Below are 17,487 nucleotides of genomic sequence, written 5' to 3' on the forward strand. Positions count from 1 at the left end.
ACAATAAGTTTGCCTGCAGGAGGCGAGTGCAGGGAGGAGCCACAGGGGTACCCAAACAACTGTTACAGCCACTTGACGACATGTGTACTGGCAGAGCACCATCTGCAGAGCTGAAAAGGGCAAATCAGAACATGTCCTGGTCTGTTCTTTGCAAGGCTCTGTACTGTGCCAATGTAGAAAAAAACTTGATTTATGACAGCGGTGACAATCACTAAAGGCACAGTGTTAGATATTTAAAAAAAGACAAAACATTTTAATGCATCACTGATTTACTAAGAATTCTTGTAAAAGTATAGTTGAAAAGACAGAGACAAAAGAAAATGTACTCATATTTTAAAAAATGTGACCACAAAAAATAGAAAATCAAGTAAAACTTGCTCATTTTAAACAGTATTAGGGTTAACATTCCATTGTAATAGGGCAATGCACCAGTGGAATTTCCCAAAGCACTAGACTGTGTTTAATTTTTTCTTACTGCAAAATTGATGGAATCTGGAGAGAAACAATATTAAACAAGAAAAAACTGTATGTCAATTTGACATCTCAGCCGCATGTTGCATTGTGGGATCAGATAGAAGGTCACAGTAACCAAAGAATGTGGATCGGCAATTTCAATCACTTCAGAGTGCACCGATTCTTTTTTTTTTTAAATGGTCAAAAATGAGGGTTTTACAGTTTCTGGAAAGCAAAACGATGAACTTTTAGCACTTTCGTATGCAGCTTGAGACTAAAAGTAGCCATTTGTTTCTTCAAAGCACTAGCAAATGTCAGCTACAAAACATGAACACAACAACTTACTGGTTTTAGACCCCCTCAAACTGCCCAATCCCCTTCAGGATCTTGTTGAAGGATGGGTAGGGGAAAGTGACTGAACTACATGGAATGCCCGGACACAAAAATCAAACCATTGGCCACGGTTACATGATGTTTTTTAATTCGAAATTATTTATTCCGAATTAAATCATTTGGCATTAAAGTGTTCTGCTTCATGTTTACATGGAAATGGTAATTCCCGAACAAGGCTTACATGGAAAACTGGTTTATTCCACTTTAGATAATTCCACTTTAGGTCTGGGGGTCGGGAAGGCTCTGATTGGATAGGGGGAGAACGTGATGTATCACGTCAATCAGGAAAAACACACAACAAACCTTTTATTGTCGGCTGTAACACAGACGACCACACATGAGAACTGTTTTCACCTTTATTTTGATTGTAGTTTTGAAGCAGCAGCTCAACAATAACACACGGTTTCAGTTTGGACCGTGGACCAGGAATAAATATTTGCTCCCTGGTAAAGATAGTAGCTCTAACAACAGGTAAAATGATAAACTATTACAGCCTGTACATGCAGTACGGAGACGCATTTACTCCGCCTCCGGGTCCTAGTGCCAGCCGTCCGGTGAAGCCTGTTTTGTTCACCGTGTTTACCGAGCTCCGTGTGTATTTAATAAGTCTGTGTGAGTCCGTGTGAAAGTCCGCATGTTTATGCCTACGTCCATCCACTGTTCATTATATCCATGTCTTTTAAGGCTCTTATCAAATAGTCTAGGCTGGAGTCCGGGCGCCGCCATCTTGGATTATGTCGTCACCCACGCATCATTGCCGCAAGTCGCGCAAGCACAGAACGACAACAATTAACTTAAAGCGGAATTAGGTAAGTGAAATGTTAACAGGAAAGAGGAATTATCTAATTCAGATTGAAAAACAGAATAAACCAGCCACCTAATTCCGAATTAACTTTAATTTTGAATTAAATTAGCATGAGGAATTATGTGTTTACAAGGTCAAGTTAAAGAGGAATTAACTTTTATTCTGCTTGAAAGAGGAATTAAAGCTCCCATGTAAACGTGGCCATTGTGAAATTAGTTTGATATCAGGCATTCAATACTTCCATGTTTTTTTTACCAAAGTGTCAAAAATTTTACATTTTTAACTGAATATCTGTCAAAATCCAATTTAAAACTTATTTTACCGCTGTGGAAAACCAGCCTAGTAAGTTCTCACGTTGGAGTTATCTATAATAACATATCATCTGAAGCCAGACTGCAGACCAGGTCAGTGTTGGAAACATGGCACACAGACGATATGCAGGTTTTCTGGCTCTTTGTTGCCCAGTATTTATACAGAGTTCTGTTAGCTTGGCTCAAGTTAGCATAACTTAACTCCACTTCTCCTCTGCAGGAGTGTAGAACTTCTCCCATTCCACTTTCCAGGAACATAATCAATCACAAACAGCTTTTCCTTAATTGCCTCCCAACAATTCTCTCTGCCTGCTAACACGTGCACACACATCACACCATCATACATTTCATTACCGGTACCCGTTCCCTCCAATTTGATGTTTTCAGGATCTGGTTTCGCTTTGGGAACATATACAATACAAATAGCGGATCACATGTGCATCTCACAACACAATAATTACAAGCATGTACTGTACATAACATTTCTACTTTTTCCCTTTAATGAGTGCCATTTGTGCAGTCCTTAATGGCACAAAGTGGGCCGGACATACTGACTTAAAACGCTTTAAATACTAAAAAACAGCTTCACAGTTCAATAATCACAACCAATGTAAATACAGCGCTAAAAGAGATGACTTTGGTTACTGTGATATTTGACTGGAAATTCTCACACATGCGTAGTATAAATGTCAAATTGGTCTATTAATATACCAAAAGTTTTGTACGCAGTGTTTATAGCTTTCTTTAGAAGAGTTTTTAAGATAACTACCTAGGCAATTGGAAAATGTAATGAAACTAATTCTCCCTGTTAATTTACAGTACAAGTTTAACATTATTAACAGGAAAAGCACTGAAATGTACCGGTACATGGGTAATGGGATGATAGGGTTTGCATTGCTGTATAGTATGACCTGTCTGGAAGCATTTTGATGTGGACATAGCATCAACACAGACACAAAAAAGGTATCCAACACCTCACTGCCTCCCATTGTAAGTGGGAAATGCAGTTACAGCCATATCATTTAAAGCAACCCCCTGACTCATCTACCCAGACAGCTACTGTTGTAGTGTGTGTCCCATTTCCTTCAAGTCAGGTGCTGTGACCCAGAAAAAGGTTTAAATATTCCCAGAGCACCCAGAGGGTGTGCGCTCCCTTTACTGAGCTGCAGGTGTGCCCACATTCTTGCTCCTGAGCCTTTTGTCATTAACTCATCTCCTGTTTCACCTTTACACTGATGTCATGGCAGAAAGAAGTCACAGAATAAAATCTCCTCTTGCTCACACTATCTAACTTTCATCCCTGGCATTCTCAGTTTAGTGGCGTAAATATTTCATTAACACATAATTGGCCGCAGCTGCAGGCTATGCATTAGGGCTGTGGAAGCTGTAACTCTGTATCACTGCTACTCTGGCACATGTTTTTATGTTAAATTCATAAGAGTGTGTTCTCAGGATGTTTGAAATCTCATAAGAGGAAATGTTTGATTACACACACACACACAAGCACACAGTGCCCTCCCTAAAGCTTACAAGAGACCCCAGCTAATTATGAACTGTGATGATTTGGAAGGCCAGTGTCAACATTTACCCAGTCATATGCAGCTATCTTTATTAACAGCACTGCACTGACAAAAGAAGCGACGAGGCCTCTGAGAGGTCCTCCTCTTAAAATTAAAATTGATGAGTAGGGTTGAGTGGAGGTGAATATACAAAATGGCTGTATATGTGGGCTCATTTGCATTAAGCACGAAGCACCTCGTGCAGTCAAACTGCTGTTGAGGGTTCTTCAAGCAGTTTATACACCAAACACCCACCAGTTTGAGCGTACTCTTTTGGACCTCTCAACTAAAAAAGTCACAACTTCTTTGAGTGAAAACGTCCACAATCTGAACATTACTCATTTTTATCCAAGCAATGATAAAGTTCAAGTTGAAAATCTAAATATTTTCATCTCCAAAAAACCTTGAAGCTTTATTTCTTTTCTTTCTTCAACATATTTGCATCACTACCTTTCTGATTATAACTAATACATATATAACACAGATTTACTAATTTAACTATCTCCTTTAGAGACATTAAAACATTGGAGCTACACCTTTGATTAAGTGTTTTCCTTCATTATCAGCACAACCAAGTTGACTGGTAATCCATATGGCATTGCTAAGAGATTTCTTAAGGGAAAAAAGTCAAATTTTCATAAAAAAAAAAAAAAAAAAAAAGGCAAACGTGTTTATTGATTAGAGTGATTCATAAAGGGTCAATAATCTAAAGCTTCATCATTCCCAGAGCAGTGTAATTGCAGCTGAGACATAGTTGTCATTACTAAAAATCAAACACTGAGCAGACTAATTGGAAGCAGTCTATCGCTTTGGTAATGCTGGCCAAGAGCTTCCAAAGCCCTGGAAAGACCTGATCATAAACGGTCAATGAAGTTTTCCAAAGTACCATCTCGTGCCATTAGCAAGTGTCGACATGGTCATTGTACTGTCTGTCCATTAAGAGACATCAAATTCAGGCCGTAGCGAGCGACCACACAGGGGGCTTCTGATCATAACTAACGTAATGCATTACTAACACACTATTATTATTATTTCTATGTTTTGGAGACGAAGTGCATTAACATGTTGGTTGCCAGCTGCTGTCCCTTGATTTGAGAAAAACAAGTAATTCTCTTTCACATGTCATAAATGTTGCTAAGTAGCTTACAGAGTTGGTAAAGCTATTAGCCCCATCAGATATAAAAGACATTTCCCAGGTTGGCATCACAGTATGTTGCTCTACCTGCTACACACAGTTCAATCGTGCAAAAATAATTCTCAAAATACACTTCAAAGCCTACCGCTTTTCCTCTTCCTGTTTATTGATTAGGTAGAGCTCTTGTTCAGTAATTGTGCAGTAAATCAAGCACAGTGAGCACTAATCTCAACCCCGGGAGGAAAGTGTTAAAGGTAAAACCTGATGAAAACTGCATAATTACGGTGCTGTGAGTTCCTTCTCAAATTTCCTACTCACTGTCTACCTGTGTGACCGAAGGCAGCAAGGAACAGGGTTGGCAGAGGAGCAATGGGAAGTGAATACAGTTTCTAAGCACCTTTCGCTCCCTCCCTTACTCTTCCAGTTCTCTCTCTGCATTCCCAACCAAAGAGCCGGAGGCGCCATGCTTGTAAAGAAACCACAGCCTTTTGAGTTCCTCTTGTATTTACAAACGGAGGCATGTTGGAATCAAAGGTATTACCACATGACACAACATATTAAACAGTTGGCAGATTGGAAATTTATGTACTTGGTAGATAGTGCGTTGGACAAAAAGAGGAATAGTAATCTTGCTGGATGAGGGTAGGTAACTATGCTTGGTATTAGAGCCACTTACCTAATCCAGAGTACGGTTTAGGCTTATGCAACCAACAGGAGTAGTTTCTTGCTTTCTCTTGCTTATTCTTCCCTCCAACACACAGCTCGGGGTATACTCCAGGTGGAGACAGCTATCACTTTCCCATCAACTTCCTGTGCCTTTCGTCTCTCCGCCCCTCTTTTCTCTCCACTCTCTCACTCCCCGCTGCACTACTTCTCGTTTCTATGCCATTTTTTGAAGTAATACAAAGCGTGTATCATTCCCAATGTTCAAACCTACTCAACACTGCAGTTACAGGATTTCTTTCCTCTTCATATATCTCCCTGATATCCTTTTCCCTCAACAGTTTCTCCCATGATGCTGTTCTGCCTAATCTCACCTTAGTTTTTATTTCATCTTCATCAGCAGGGATCTAAAAATAAATGATGAATGAAATATGATATTTTAAAGTCTTATCTCTTATCTGTTCTTACTGGGAAATAATAAGGTAGTTAATCCTGCAGATCCTGCTCAAATTGATTAATCAGCACATGCGGACAATCAAATAAATGATTAATATTCTCCTGTCTTGTGGTCGTGCAGTTACCCCTGAAACCCTCAGTAATAATTCAGTAACCCTTCCCAGACCACAGGCTGCATCTAGTGAGCGTCATTCACTATCACCCCTTTAATGTTCAACAGGACTTTGAACTGCCAGTACAGATTCTTAGAAAACAATCTACAGGCTGCTTACTTTAATGATCTCTAACCAAGCCTCTCCAACCTAAATAGAATGACTTGCTAGATACTGTTAAATATTTGACAGTCTTACAGGCATATGAAAGTGTGCACAAAACGATAGCTAGAGAAGCAAAAGGATCAAGGTCATCTAGTTTCTACATGACTTCATGACATATGATTTATTATACAACCCAGATGAAGTCAAGTGAAGGCCCATCTTTTGCCATTGAAAAGTCTTCCATATAAGACCCATTACCCTTTAGAGAGGATGCCGAACAGTTGTTTCCATGGTTGCATCTGAACGCAATCAAAGTATTTCATCAACATGAGACCAAAAGGCAGAAGCTCCTCTGCTTGGCACACATTTTCACCAGGCCAGGAATAGGGTGAAGGTGGGATGGAGAGTCAGCTGTGTGGTTCTGCTTAGATGAGGTAACAGTCTGTATTGGTGCCCTAGTAAAAGCACACATACTGTATTTACACATTCACATTGTGTCTCAGCAGCTGTTTGACTGAATCAGCAGTTGCAGCTGTTTGCTGTGTAAAGGGCTACTTTACTATGACTGGGACACTGGGACTCTAGTAAAGTTTCATAGGACCACTTCATATTATTGTGGCTATTTAAATCCATTGACATATCTACTGACCCGTGGGGCTTTTATAAAGCCAGGAATTAGTCTGACCTTCAACTAAATCAGAAATGGGCAACTTTTATCATAGTGAGGGGTCAAAAAAATGTGCGTGTCTGATCCGAGGGCCACATTATCAACATTCAAGTCAGTATTTAGAATCATGACCAATCTGAGCAATACTACAGTAGAGAACGGGGTTTTGTTTTGCCCTTGTTGTTGTCTTGTTTTCTATATTTTCCCGTCACTGTGGGTTTTTGTTGTTTCTTTTTGTCTTTTTGTTGTCATTTTATGTTAATGCTGCTTTTTTGTCATTTTGTTGCTACTTTGTATATTTTTCTTGTCTTTTTTGTGTTTTTGTTATAGTTTTGTGTGTTTTTGCAGTAACTATGTGTACTTTTTGTTGTTTTGGGCGTTTTTGGAGTCATTTTACGTATTTTTGTAATTGTCTTTGTATTTCTGACATGTGTTTTTTGAGTCATCTTGTGCAATTGCTTTAGTCCCCTTACAAAATTAGACCAAGGGCCACATGTGGGCCCCAGGCTCCCAGTTGTCCATGTCTGACATATAATGCGGTCTTGAGTCCTATTTTGCTACTAGCCATTCAGGCTTCTTGCAAATACGCTTAGTGATATATACATTTATCTCAAATACATATTTATATAAACAGTCTCTCAGTTTTTTGAACAAGCTCTAGTTTTATATTAAGCATTACATTTCCCTTTGATCTTCTCTTGTGTCCCACTGTTTATAAATCAGCCATACAAATATTTATGAGCGGAACGAGGAAAATGGCTGGTCTGGTTTGTATCTCTGCCCTCCTCTCTCTCTCCCCTGTGGGTTACGTGTGGATGAGGCCACCGCAGACGCAGCACGAGCATATAGGCCTGAGGCCACATCCATCATATCTACTCTTTCTCTGGCTATTATGTGGCCACACACAAAAAAAAAGCGAGCCCAACCAAATCAAGCAACAGACGAGATAGCACATTCACTCATAAAAAACAGAAAACAACTGCAAAAAAAAATGCATACAACATCCATCCCAGCTTCAAGTATGATAAAAAGATAATCCGGTGCATTTTATAAGTGAATGTCATTGTGTGTGGCATGTTGCCTCTAACTAATGCATTTCCAGTTTATCTTACTGATAAACAAAGTTTAATAAACACAACTATGCTGGAAACAAGTTTGCCTCCTTTTTCTTTCACTTTGATTTCACACAGAAAAAGATTGGACACTCGCTTAGGACCCTTTATCCTACACTCCCCCTGATGTGACCTCTGTTCTAGTTCCATCACAAATAGGCTAACCAATCAAAAATCAAATCAGATGCCCATTAAAATAGGGAAGTTGATCAATTCTATAGAACCCTAATCATGTGACTCAAGTCTGGCAATATGATTCTAAATAATAAATGGGTGAACTTTTCCATTTATTTTCCTTGTTGCCCTTTGATGAATTAAGATATTTGTTTAGCTTTTTCCCTGATAGACCGGAAGAAATGTATGGAAGTATTTTGACTTTACTGAGATATGTTTCAGTAATGTGAAGACTAAAGATTACAAATCCACAGTCAAAAAGACATTATCTGTTGGTAAACGTCCTTATTTATCTTCAAGTAACATGTTTGAATCACTGATCAAGTACAAGTAAAGGTCAGCTAATGGATTTGAAAACAAGGTTTTACCACCATGTGAATGGCAAAGTAGGATTTCAACAAGGCTGAGGACATTTATTAGTGGATGTGTCCGATGTACAATAAAAACTGGATGTGTGGGTCTATGGGCAGGGGACGGTGGGGGCTTGAGGGGGAAACATGGTAGTGGTTGGACGGCGTTGTCGGTCGATGCAGTGATTGGCAGTTAATGGCTTTTCCTGTTCTGCCTTGGTAACCCTGGTCTGATGGCTGTTGCTCCTGATCAGAGATGGCAGAGGGTGTTTGATTTTAGTACGAAAAACCTGTGACTTTGCATAGCCGGCTTTATCATGTTTAATGATTTAAAAGTTGAGTTGATGCTGGAACTTTATTTTTAAAAGCTTTAACCTCCTTTCCAGACGTACACTCCAATCTTTTCTAGTTTTTTACACAATGCCATGTGCCGCTCATCCCTTTAACAACACAGTATTGAAATTAGCATCTCAACACAATTCAGTAAGTTTCAGCTGCAAGTCTATAATTATACTAAGCTGGTTGAATCACTGACAAAAATCTGAATGAATGTAATAACTTAATGAATCACAAATTAATAAAAAGGAAGTAAATGGTAAATGGTGAATGGACTTGATTTATATAGCGCTTTATCACCACACTGAAACAGTCTCAAAGCGCTTTACATAACAGCTTAGTGATAATATGAAGTAGCTGCAACAATTTTAGAACAGCACAAATCTGTCATGTCTGCTCAACCACGCAATGACACATACAGGAGGTTTTTGTTATCATTTCTACACAAATATTTCAACATTTGGCTCTTTGGTCTGCTTACGTGTTTTAGGAGTGTTCCAACACATATAACTTCTTTGCTCATAAAATCAAAGCTGAAAGACGAGTTCAACTGTTAGTGGGAGTATTGTTCGTTAATTTTGTCATGCTTTGTTTAAGTGCTTTGTTTGATTTTGTCTGTAGGTCTTGGCTAGCTCATTATGGATATTCTATTCAAAGATATTCATTTTTAATAAAAGATCAAAAAGAAAAACATCTTAATTTATTTGATAACACACCATCCAAATTATTATCTCGCATGCACTAGTAATGTAAACGATATAACTAACTAAATTCTGATGTTGTAACAATGAGGATATCTGAGTGACTGGTCATTTTGTCTCGTCATCTTTACATGCTTATCCTGTACACAGGATCACAGCAGCCTATTGCAGCAGACATTGGGCATAAGGCAATGTAAACCTCCCTGAATAGGACGTCCATCTATCGTAGGGTTTGACAGAAACAAGTTTGTGAACCACCAGCGAGCCTTGAACCCACCATTTGCACTGAGAGGCAGCAATGCTCACCAGTGTGATTGTGGGTTTGAATTTAACAGGTGCTATTCATACAATATCAACATGAAAAAGTTTAAGAGTAATGACAGAACATGATCTGGTGGTGACCTCAGCATTAAGCAGCGATGGAGAAACCCACTCCTAAAATTGGCAGGATTTGGAAAAATACAGAGCAAATCAGGCACTCTGAGCTTTTGTCATATTTTTTAATTTTGGGAGAAATACTCAGAGGGGTGAAGGTGAGGAGTATAGAGATTTGTGGTGGAGTTTAAAGATATAGTGGTTGAACTTTTTAATTTTTTTTTTTTTTTTTTTTTAAGCGCTCTGTCTATTCTGGGCATCAATGTGTCATGTAGGAATGTGAGAGTCATAAAGTATCAGTGCCCTTGAGAAGCTGAAGAGCATTCTTGTTTCCAACTCTTAAAGCCGTCTCCTTTTTTCACTCACTATTCCTTTCCAAGCATGTGGCGGGGATGACACTCACAGGGAAAAGATAACGTGTAAAAATACTTCCTTTGGATGTTTCTAACCTCAGATTCTTCATAATTAGCTCACATTAAAAAAAAAAATAATAATACCTATTCCTCTGCAGAAACATTGGATTCCTTTTTCAGTTATATATTTTGCTTTCCCAGTATTTTTTTTTTTAAATCTTATTAAAATAAAAGAATAATGTGCACTGCCTCACCTCATTACAAAAAGATGAATCATCACACTGAAAGGTTTATTTATCAGCGCAAATCGTAAAAAAAGGGGGCAGAATTACTAAGATCTCAAATAAAGGATGCAAAATCTCTTGCCTACTTAAATACTTTAAATGGACTATTTCCTTACATACTGCAGGATATTTAATAAGTGCACATGCAGATGTGGTTGAGACCGCCCTATTTAGATGAGCATTTTGTGTGTGTAAAGTGTTCAACACGGAGAAGGTAGTAAATTAAATTTGAAGCTATTGAACAGAATAGGTTGGAGGTGATCTTAGTTTAGCTTAGGAGCCACATAGAGACACAGGATCTTACATCTGGTCTCCTTAGAGATCTGTCAGTTACCACTGCTGGTCAGTCAGTCAGTAAAAAGAAATATTATACTTGTTGGGACAGTCAATTATACAGAATTGTAAATGTCTGACAATATATTTTGTTCTTTTTGCATCTCTTTTTATTTCAATCATCTGCATTTTCTTTTGATGAGGGTGTAATGCAATCAGGATGACCTCACGCTTAATCTTAAAGGCTGTTGTTCCAAATAAATATAAAAACTATTTCATTACAAACAACATTCTTTTTAGGGGCAATGCCTGACTCCTGTGCAGGGGCTTCGTTCACCATACATATACCTATACGCAAAACAGGGCCTAAAAGATGCACACAACATCTATTATGCAAAGTTTGTGATTTATAAATATAAATGTAGCGTGAAAATGTTGTTAACTCGGACCCTGGAGCACAAACATTTAGGAACTAGACAAAACGATGGTGCCAATGATAAGATGCTGAACTGACGCGATATTCATCTTGATCCATCTAATGCCCTCACAGATCAGAATTATCTTAATCATAAATACCCAAGCCTGCAGTGTTATAGATGTGAACAATGAACCATTAGGTCATGTATTTGTATATGCTCATATTAAGGTTCTGAGTGAAAATGAATGCATGCACGTCAATTGTAAAATGTGCATATTATCAGTCTACAATCGGAACAAACTTGGTGCACGGCCGGCGACTAATGGTTCATTCATCTGGACACACAGCAGCGTCTGCAACGGAATGCAGTGTGGAAAACCGTTTGACGCGCTACAAGCTTCACCAACCTGTATCGTACAGACAAGGTAAGCTGTGCCATGCTTGTGCACGCTCTGTTGCGGATCTACAACTTCTCGAAAATGTTGACTTTCAACGAGGAAGGCGTGACCCACCATAGGCTCAGGTGTGTCCTGTAGCAGACACGCTCTGATGGTGCCACGCCCCTCAAACAGCTTTTTCCTCACCTCTTTGTTTTCATTCATCACTAATGCCAATGCTGTGACAACTAAATAAATATACTCTTTTTCTAAAATTATTTTCCTAGTCTTTCCTCTCATGACTAAGTGTAAAATGCCATTGGTCAGCAGCTCGTTTAGATGTAAAAACCATTCATGAGCCCTTTAGCATTGATCATTTATGGTAGAAAGTGGGTGTGCCGAGAGCAGGACATGAGTATGAATTCACCTGTGTTATCTTCTTAGTGGGCTGTGATTTATAAAGTGAAAAGTGTATGCAGGTGAGCGCAGCACCGTTTGCTAAATCCTTTTTTTTTTTTTTTTTTGTCGCAGCATATTTTTAGATTTCCCTGTGCTTCTTTACCCCTTATTTTGAGCTTGTCTGAAACTCCCTCTCACCAATCCATCATGATTCCACCCTGCCTACCCTGCTCCACCTAGTCTCTGGTACTGTACAACACCCTGCAGGTGACTACTGGCAAATGGTGGCAACCACCAACAAAACTGTGGACAGGCCCATCTTGGGTTGAAGTACTTTACTTTTCTGTAAACAATAGCTCACACAATCACTGCATATTATTCCTGCATGTCTTCTCTTATTGTGTGCATTCACACACTGGTGTATGTAAAAGGAGAGAATGGTTCGTCTCTCAGGATGTGCAGTGAGCGCTTTATTAGAGCGGTAGTACCAGTAAATCAGAGCTCAGCTCTTCCTGGAACTGCTGCAACCTTTCCCACTGAGCACTATTACTGTACAATCATAGGCTAGCCATGATAATTAGCAGAGTATCTATCCTCCGCACCCTCCTGTCGCCCTCATCTCTCCTGTCTGTCTCTTCATTCTTCTTTTACCCCTCCTCCACCTCCCTGAAATGTCTGGTGTTGGAGTGGAGATGCAAGGCGCCTATTCCACATCACTTTGCAATCATCCCATTGAGGACATCTCACATTATCAGCTGTAAATTTTGGAGAAACTTTGGTCTAATTTATGAGATCATCAACACATTTTTTTGGGCGGGGTGATTAGAGGAGGATTGTATGATCAACATACTAGTTTCCAAAATCACACAAACACCTATAATCATATTATGCCAAAGCCCTGATCTGCCCAAACATTGTGGAGTGAACTAATGGCTTAGTTCCAAGAGCTTAATCTTCTGCATGAGGCCTAAAAACATATTTCTTTAATTGTAAACTTTTTAAGACCTGGAAGTATAGCATAATGTAATTGTGGTTGTTCTTCTACATATTAAAAAAAAAATTGGAGTCAATCCTTATTGTTCTGATCTCTGATGGGTAGAAGTCATCGTAGCTTGTGTATTTCAGTCCAAGAAGTTGGTGCTTCTGCACCTTAAGGCCTCTTCGTGTAACTGTTAAGCCGTTCATTTACATTAGTTACTTTTCCTCTTTTATGTTGCTGTGAGTCTTGGCTATTTTCCCTTCTTCAGTGTTCACTGGTTCTTTTGGATTGCACCGAGGGGTAAAATAGGAGTTGTAAATCCATCAAGTCATGAGATTTTGTGTTCATTAAGTGGCAGAGCATATGATGAAAAGATGGCAAGTAACTGAAACTGAGTTACCTGGGTGTACAAAGCCGCTAGAGACCGTGAGAAAGGCATAAACGTGGGATTAAGTAAACGTAGAGTTGAAGGTGCTCAATCAAGCATGACAAACAGAGGAAAGTTGAAGATTCCCCATAAGATAGTGACGGCACTTTCTTCCTTTCTTTTCGTGGCCAAGCGGCGTCTGGAGTGGATTTTGTGCGAGCAGACACCGAAGAACATGATTACATTCAGCTAACTGCGCTCTAAACTGATTATGCATGTGCCAAGCTAATGGACTACATTTGCAAGAGGAAAAATAACATCCAATCAATCTCAATTACCGCCGATTGCACCGGCCCCCGAGACAAGAAAGGTAGCCAACGAACCCCCCAGGCTCTTCCCTTCCCCCCCCCCAACCCTTGACTGGAAGCTGGGCCAGATTTGGCTCCGCCCATTCTGACTAAACTACAGACCAAATAATAGCCAATTTCTTAAGTATATATATGTTTTTTCTTTCACAGTTACATTTACACAAGCTTGGGAAAACATGCAAAGTCCCTTGAGGAGAAAAGAAGGGCATCATCCCCAACTGTGTGGTGGTCCAGTGGTCATGATGACTTGCAGGAACATTATGTGGTCTTCTGAAACATTCCAATACACGGGGCAGTGAGGGGATATTTTTAGAAAACCCTAATATGGGCCGCATACCACACACTCTCAAATTATCCCATCCAGCTTAGCCCTCAGTTTAAACCTTCCTTTTTAATTCCAGTAATTACAGGCTGCAATTTATACGGAGCTGCACACACAAAGGGCCTGTTTAATGCAAACCAGTTTGATTTGGGTAAAGCATCCCAAGATTCCCCCACATCTTACAGCCTGTTTATGCCGACTTGATGATTTTTTCTTCCCAAAAAGGTTAAAAATGGAGCTTTTTGCTTCGGATTTCTCTGGGCAGGAATGATTAAATGCTAGATTTTCTTTTTTTATCTATGCATAATACAGCTAGCATGGTTAACCAGGTTTTGGCGCACTGTGGGTTTCAGCATGTCAGTATCTTAACAAGGACAGTAAATCCAACACAGTAAGGAAACTGTGACACTGTCAAGTGGGGAGCCAGTTTAGCCAAGAGGCCTCAAGAGCCACATAGTTGTTGTCTGATAATGACACTTATGAGTCATAAAACATTATAATTTTTCAGCTTAGAAACGTTGCTATTTTTTGAGACGTGTCTGAGATGAGAAGAGGTTATAATGACCACAGGGTTTTCTGTTTGGGAGTGCATTTCATTTATGGATATTGTTTTTTAGGAAACGTGCAATTATACTGTATATTCTATAAAGGTGTCCCGATCCGATATTGATAACGGATATCAGTCCGATATCAGCCAGAAAACGAATATCGGATTTTATCGGACTGCATCTAAAATCACTGATATAAGCGCTCCGATAAAATGTTCTGCTCCAACACTACTATCCATAGGTGACTATGGTTCACACTACAACAAAGTATCTTACTGTTGCTGACTATTGTTCTCTGTTTGAGTAACACACTTGATCAAGCCTTTTCAATCCACACTACAAAATAAGTAATAAAAGTATGTATGATTTGTGCTGATATCATATCGGCTCAATATCGGTATTGGCCGATACGCAAGGCTGCAATATCGGTATCATATCGGAAGTGAAAAAGTTGTATTGGGACATCCATAATATTGTATATAAACTCCTCAGACAATCCACGTGACATGATTTTGAGCCCCCTTAAACACAAAATGGTGGTGAAAAACTGTAAAACGGTAATGATAAAAGTAACGTTCGTCGTAGTTTAAATGTCTGGACCTACAGTCTAAATATTAAAGTAAAATCCATTACAAATGAATTGCATGCCTTTTAATGCATTTCTGTGGAAGTTGTTCAAAATGCTACATGACCTTAAAAAGGTTATACAAAGGGCAAACATTTACCTGCAAATCAAACACTGTTTGAATTACACAGTGAACATAATTTACAAACTTTTTTAGATGCTTAATTGTAGATATCAACAAATTGTGGATGAAGATGAAAACCTAATATAAACATTTAGAAAACATCCTTTGTTGAATTGCTTACATAAATGTGTAACCAAATATATTTGATTGTACTATGTGTTCAGTGAGTTTATAACTGTACAACATATGTTTGTTGGTGTTTTGTGTAATATTAGGATGTGCAACTATGCCATTTTGGTTTCAGCTCCAAGTGGCCAAACTCTCAGTCACACAGGATAGGTACCTAAGTGGAATCAGGCCCGTTAGATTTATGGCCATTTGTTCCAAGAGTGTTCATCTACTGGCTATTATGGGATGATTAGAGGAGAAGGTGAAGCTCCAAGTCCAGCAAAAATCAATACAGCTGTCAAGAACAATTCAGCCTTTCCCGCTCCTAGGATTATTAGCACCAAACCTCTGTCTCCTAACACTTCTTCATTCGTCTCCAAGTGAATCAGCCCCCTCAGCCGGCAAAGCAACTTTGCACCTACCAACTACCACAAGCTGCTCATGGCAGCAATATGGCCCAGCTAGCATATTACTATCGGTATTGCAAGAACTATGCAACAAAGCCACGATTCATGTCTTGAAAGAGCAACTCAGTACTGCAAGTAGGACATAAGCAATAAAAAAGAAGTCTTTAGAATATTTAGTAACACAGTTAAGTTTGTTTTTTTTTAAACTCACTGAAATCCTGAATCAAAACATAAATGCGCCAAAGGAACATGTAGAAAAATATATAACAATATGAAAAAAACATATCTCCACAGTTTCCACTTCCTGTGTGAATGTGAAATTACCTGATGTAGATGGACTTCACATACATTCTTACACAAATAGTCTCAAAGTGCTTTATTTACCTACTCTCAGCACATGTTAATACACCAATGGTTACCTGGCATGGTGCTAGGCCGCAATTGGGACATAAACAGCCATAGCCTGGAATTGAACACTCAACCTTCCAATTAGAATGCAACAAGCTCTACCGCCTGAAACAGCAACATTGATGACGAGCTGTTTTCTCTAATCAAAGAAATGAGGAAGAACTAACCTTGTACAGTTTGAGGCTCGCCTCATGGCGGGAATTGACCGTGTGCATCTTCAACTTCTCCAGGCTGTTAGTGTAGTAGTCACAGGCATTGCATTTCAGGTGAATTGTATTGCCGATGGCAACACATTTCAGGCGCCATTCATTGCCTTTGCCCCCTTCCTTTATGTGAGCCACAAGCTGGTACTTTTGCACGTGTTTGTCGGTTTTGCAATGCAACTGGAAGTTGGCCTTGAGCTGAGTAGTGTAGTGGCACAACTTGCACTGATGAGAGTCTCCCACCACCGCTCGCCACTCCTCCTCTGGCAAGCTGCGTTCAGCTCCCATGTGCATGCCAAGCACATCCAGGTTGTCAGTGGTGAAGCGGTTGCACACGGCGCACTGAAAGAGCTTGAGGGATGGATCTGTGGTTTGTGAAAGACTTTCTCCCAGGTTCATCAGTTCTTCAGACACCAACTGCCCTCCTCCAAGCCGCATATCCATAGGCATTTCCCCACCAACTACAGCATGGTGAACATGAAAAAGGAAGGATGAATGATCACTTAATTAACCAACATCAACAAATTCGTACTACTATGAATCTTAAAAGAATAAGATCTTTCATTAACATATTATAATAAATGCAGATTCATGTTTAATTTGCCTGCTTGTTTACACTAGGGATGTTCATATCAATTGAGAACTATCTATTCCCCAGTTTTAAAAATGCATTTCATTGGGGATTGTTGTCTCTTTCTACAGCTTGTTACTTATTCAAGGAAAATTGTGAATAGATGCAACCTTAGACTTAGACAAGCACAAAATGTGCAACCTCTAACACAGTCAGTGCCAGATGTGTGTGCATCCTGCATAGAGTGAAATAACCCAGAAAAAAAGGAAACTGCAGGTATCTTTGCCTCTACTTGCTGACTCTGAAGTCTGTCACTGCCCAGGTTGAGCGTAGAGGCTTCACCCCACCTCAGTTTGCAATAAATGAACTCCAGCTGTTTGCTTAATTATTGCTGAAGTATATCTGTTTTTACAGTCAGAAAAGGGATACCTTCGAGGGAAACTTTGATTACAGAAACACGGCTTGTCACAAATCCTGTAGCTTTGATGGGTACATGCCTATAAATACATTTTTCACAAAATTTGTTACTACACAGATACTACCCAAGCCAATTCACTAAAAAGCCACCTACTAGATTTCCTATTCAGCATTTTTTACAGCCGTAAA

The 17,487-nt window shown here is 39.4% G+C and overlaps 1 protein-coding gene across 3 annotated transcripts in view; it reads right to left on the bottom strand.

Moving 5' to 3' along the window:
* The window catches only part of zfhx3b (zinc finger homeobox 3b), a 132,314-nt gene that overhangs the window by 62,473 nt on the left and 52,354 nt on the right, over window positions 1-17,487 (bottom strand). For all 3 annotated transcript variants that reach the window (XM_028443351.1, XM_028443349.1, XM_028443350.1), the window contains exon 4: window positions 16,275-16,771. In XM_028443351.1, coding sequence (XP_028299152.1) covers window positions 16,275-16,771 — 497 coding nt within the window. The remainder of the gene's footprint in view (window positions 1-16,274; window positions 16,772-17,487) is intronic.

Source organism: Gouania willdenowi, chromosome 3 (genome assembly GCF_900634775.1).
Source record: "Gouania willdenowi chromosome 3, fGouWil2.1, whole genome shotgun sequence".
Classification (NCBI taxonomy): domain Eukaryota; kingdom Metazoa; phylum Chordata; class Actinopteri; order Blenniiformes; family Gobiesocidae; genus Gouania; species Gouania willdenowi.